We start from the raw sequence: 5000 nt of genomic DNA on the forward strand, positions 1-5000 counted from the left end.
CTCCCTCCCTCCCTCCCCTCCCTCACTCACTCACTCACTCACTCCCTCACTCCCTCACTCCCTCACTCCCTCACTCCCTCTGATTTCCGCTGTCATTTCATGTCTGGCCTATTATCTTTCTCCGCTTGACACCTTTGAGGGAAACCAACCAATCGGAGCGAGTCTTTCTCACCCTCCTTCTACTGTAAATAAACTCTAACAACCGAATCAATTCCACTGTTCCTTTAAATAGATCCTTCATTTCATAAAGTCGTGCCCAGTCTGTTAAAAGGGCCCAGTCTGCTCCTCCAACACATTCAGAGTGTGTTCAAACAGTCAAACGCCACAATATTATACAGCTGACCTGAATCTGAGATCTGCCGGCCTAAATCAAACTCCCCAAATAAAAAAGCAGGCGTCCCAGGAGCAACAGGGTTGAGCTAACAGGGTTGAGCTAACAGGGAGGCGTCCTGGGAGCAACAGGGTTGAGCTAACAGGGAGGCGCTGCAGGAGCAACAGGGTTGAGCTAACAGGGAGGCGCTGCAGGAGCAACAGGGTTGAGCTAACAGGGAGGTGCTGCAGGAGCAACAGGGTTGAGCTAACAGGGAGGTGCTGCAGGAGCAACAGGGTTGAGCTAACAGGGTTGAGCTAACAGGGTTGAGCTAACAGGGAGGTGCGCAGGCAGCACTGGATAGGGGAAAGGGACAGAGTGATTTCCTATTTTGAGGCCTACGGCTAGAAAGACCATAGATATAAAATGTTATAGAAACCACACGTATGTAGATATTTCTTGTTCTACCATATGTCCTTGAAAGTGTATTTAGGATCTCACAGGAGCCCACTGATTGGACAGCAGGGTGCTAGTGCTGGGCCAGCTGGAACTTGGCAGACGTGGAAATTGATTTCCTGTGTAGCCTATGTACCATTTATAAGCTTAGATGTGACAGCACTGCCCAATCGTGGGCTTTGCAATAACCTGCAGGTTTACATGGGACATACTTCTGGGAAAATGGGTTTGTTTTGATTACGATACAGTTGACAGGTGGGGGCGGACCCACAAGGATTACAAGCAATCGCCTACTCTCGTCATCACCAGAGCAGGGGCAGTAGCTACGCATGAGGAAGGCTGCTATGAACCATGGGACAGCGAGTCAGGGGTGGTTAGCCTGTCCAGAGCCACAACATGCATTTTTTTGGTACCTTCACTGCAAAAAACATTAGTTAAAATACAAGAAATAAATACTGAATTTGAGGAGAAATGTAATTTTACTTGATAAGAAATCTTAAAATAAGGTGGATCGAGTCTAGAAATAAGATAGAAACTAGTAAATAACTTTTAAAACAAGATAATTAATCTCATATTTCCAAATCTAAGATGTTAAATCTTGGCAAGCGCAGAACTAGGAGTGAGAAATAGAACGATGAGAAGAGCCAGCTGTGAGCAGGAATAGCGACCATGAGGTCGACCAATGAGCTACGAGTAGGCGGCCGAAGAACCCTCCGGATGTTACATGTTTTTTAGCGGTATTACCGACCTTTCTCGCTGACGCTCTCCATGTCCACGTCCTCACAGCTGGTGTACTCCGGCGTGGAGCCCCCCTCCTCCTCCGAGCTGCTGATGGACATCTGGCGCTTGTTCACGCCGCGCTTGCTCTTGTAGGGCCGCGGCGGGGGCGGGCGCAGCGACTCCGACTGGTCCGAGCTCTGCGAGTCCTTCCTCAGGAGGCTCTCCCCGCTGCCGCCCTTGTCCCGACGCGCCGAGACGGGCTCCAGACGGCCCTTGTTGGGCCCCCAGTCCGGGGGCACGGGTCCCCCAGGGTGGGGCAACATCCGTGGGTTGCCGACTGTCTGACTCCCCCCTCCTCCTCCTCCTCCTCCTCCTCCTCCTCCTCCTCCGAGCCCCACGGTCCTGTCCATGGTGTAGGCACGCTGGTGCTCCTTGCGCTCGGCGTCAACGCAGACACCCCTCCTCCCTAGGCGGTTCTCAGGCACGTCTCCTCCCCCTCCTCCCCCTCCTCCCCCCGCTCCTCCTCCTCCTCCTCCTTCCAATCCCACCTCGTTGATGGCGTTGTCGCTGTGGCGCCGCTCGTGGCGCACTTTCGACACCTTGGCGTGCATGCGCATCTCCTGCTCCTCCTTCTGCGGCTTCACCGGGTAGCGCGCCAGGTTGGGGTCGCTGCGGTAACGCGTCTGGAACTCCTCCTCCCGCCGCTGGCGCTCGCGACGCTTCCGCTCCTCCTCCTCCTCCTCCTGGCGTCTCTGGTGGGAGTCGGGGGCGGCGGCCTCCCCCTCTCCTTCCTGGTACTCCTGCGAGCGGATCTTCTCCAGGCGCCGGCCGTCGCGCCGCTCCCCGGGGGTGGGGTACTCGTCCTGGGAGGGGGGCTTCCCCGGGGGCCTCCGGGCGCCGCCGCCACGCCCCACGCCCAGCGCCTTGCCGTTCTGCTCATGCAGGGACACAGGCCTCTTCCTGGGGAGGAAGGGGAGAGAGGCATTACTGTAACGAGCACTGAGGTAACAATGGTTGTCACAGTACAATAGACCTGTCAATCACACAGAGAATAATAACCAATAAGGTTGCTTGATTTCTTAGGACCGCGCCCCTTGCGATAGTGCCGCCATGTTGTCCCACAAACAAAGCTTGTCCCGCATTTTGTGTTCATACTGAAGATTAGACGTTTGAAGGAAATGGTCCTTAGATGCGCTTGGGGAATGTTCAAAGCTGACGAGAGATATCCTGAGAGACTACAGGGAGCTCGCTTGTAGGTTGGATTGTGTTTAATGTGGGTTAAGGCTTGAGGAAGGCCCCACACACCGCTGACTGGGAGCAACACCAACAAGCACAAAACGAAAAAATATGCTTCAGTAGGCTACCAACTGTTTATGTAACCTTATTCTGTTACATCTGAGGTAAACAGAAGGCATGATGTCTAGCCGAACATTACCTAACCAGCTAAACGTGTCTGCCTCCTCCACCACAGTTGGCTAGGATATAATCAGAAAAAAACATCGTAGCTATAACGTTGCCAAAACAGTTACCTAAACATTTCCATCAGTTCATCAGCTGAAAACAATATATAGCCACTTACATTCAACAGCCGTGGAAATTATGAATTGGAAGTTGTCTGGTTGATGTAACTGAGCTAGCGTTAGCTAGCGGGAACAGTCACCTGCCTTAGCTGTGACCCACTTTGACTTCCTCTTCAATGTCATGCCTGCTGCGGTAGCTAGCTAACCTACTTTGAGTAAAAAGTTCTGCACTGAGGTGTTACACGTTAGGTGCTTGATGTACAGCTGCTAATGAGCCCATAGCTAGTAAATATCAGATCATTCTTCATTTTAACCACATCACTCTAACCATTCTAATAATGGATGGCTCACCATGTACAGTGACACTCCACCATTTTGTCTTGTTGAATTTCCATCTGGAGTTTGTGTGGTGTTTGTGCCTTCCTCATACTGTATCAACACCTACTGTAGCCTCAACTCTGATATTGTCACCTGCTCCATTCAAAATCCCAATGTCATGGATATATCCTTGGGTAAAATAGTTCAGGCCTTTCTCTAGAACTTTCTTAGTGGCATTTGGCAAATAACACACAGCAATATTGTCAGGAATCCTCGGAGAGAATCATCTGGTAGCTGTTCAGAGGAGATTTTAACAACGTGCTGCAAACCTTTTGGGACACAGCTTGTGGGACATAGCAACAGTAACTGGGGGGGGCGGGACTTGCCGTCTGAATAGGAAAAGTCTATTATGTACTGCAACACCATATGTACATCAGCACCATACTCCATATGACACACTTCTATCTAGTCAGATCAGGCTCGTGTGTTTTGTTCAACGCACATTTCTGGTTTAAAACGGAAGCACGTCTACAATGGCGCAGAGGTTGAACGGAGGAGTGGGTCCACTTCCTGACCAGCGGCTGGCCAGTACAGTACTGTGATAGCTAGCCTCCCGCTTGACCTAAGCTAGGACTCCTCTAAGGGATTAAAAAAAATACAGCGAATGGAAAATGGGTCTCTCCATGAGAGCGGATTTTTAATTCCGGTCAAAATCTAGAGCAAACAATGACGTGTTTGTGGGCGAGTTACACAAATAATGGAGCCGCCATCGCTCTGTACCGGGGTAGCAGCAGAGGATCGCTGATGGAGTATGTGTGTTTATGTGCATGTGGGTGTCTGCATAAATGTGCACGTGTCTTCGATGCATGCGTGTGCACGTGCGACCGCCCGCGTGTTTGCGAGCGTGTCGGTGAACAGCGTCCTACCTGTCTCGTGGCGGTTCGCTCCGCGCCCGCGAGGCAGGCATGGCGTCCGTTCCCTTCCCGACGACCCCGGCCGGCGTCTGCGGCCCGTCCGGTGGCCCCGCGTCGGCGCTGGTGGGCGGGGCCTGGGACCTGGAGCGGTGGAGCTTCCTGTCTGGCGCCGAGTCACCGCCCCCGGCTGGGTGGTTCGGCCCGGAGCCCACGCCCGGCCCCGAAAACCATTCCCCTGATTTGGTGAGGATCTCCTGCTGCTTACGGCACAAGTTGCACACCCACATCACCTGCAGGGGAGGAGAGGAAAGGGTTGAATTACTACTATGAGCCTGGGATACAGATGTATTATACAATAGAATAAAATAGAATAATAGAACAATAGAATAATTTTAGTTAAACAGAGGCTGAGGATCACAGTTGATGTGCAGAAATGCAAATAGGCCTAGTCATGATTAAGCCTATCCATGTCACACTGAAGCTTTAACCAATCGTTTTGTGATCTACAGAACGGGGGAATTGACTTTAGGTCTAGCCCAGATAGCAAGCGGATGTGTAATGATTCTGGGCCATATATGGGCCGGAACTAAGCCACAAGGGCCAGATCTGGCCTGTATATGGCCCAGATCCGCTTGCTATCTGGGCTACTCCACATGCAACTCCTGTAGAAGCAGTATTGGATCTCTGTCAGTGACAAACAGACAGGCACAGAGAGAATATCTTCATGAGGAAACGAGGGAAGCACAACCACTTGTTCTTATT

At 51.7% G+C, this 5000-nt stretch overlaps 1 protein-coding gene across 1 annotated transcript in view; it reads right to left on the reverse strand.

Annotated features, from left to right (window-relative positions):
* rims1b (regulating synaptic membrane exocytosis 1b) overlaps window positions 1-4528 on the reverse strand; it is a gene marked incomplete at both ends in the record, with an annotated part of 14744 nt that extends 10216 nt beyond the window's left edge. The window contains 2 exons of the mRNA XM_084463283.1: window positions 1515-2446; window positions 4251-4528. Of these exons, the coding sequence (XP_084319409.1) occupies window positions 1515-2446; window positions 4251-4528 (1210 nt within the window). The remainder of the gene's footprint in view (window positions 1-1514; window positions 2447-4250) is intronic.
* Window positions 4529-5000: the final 472 nt, after the last annotated feature.

This window comes from Borostomias antarcticus, assembly GCF_949987555.1.
Source record: "Borostomias antarcticus genome assembly, contig: scaffold_383, whole genome shotgun sequence".
Lineage (NCBI taxonomy): Eukaryota > Metazoa > Chordata > Actinopteri > Stomiiformes > Stomiidae > Borostomias > Borostomias antarcticus.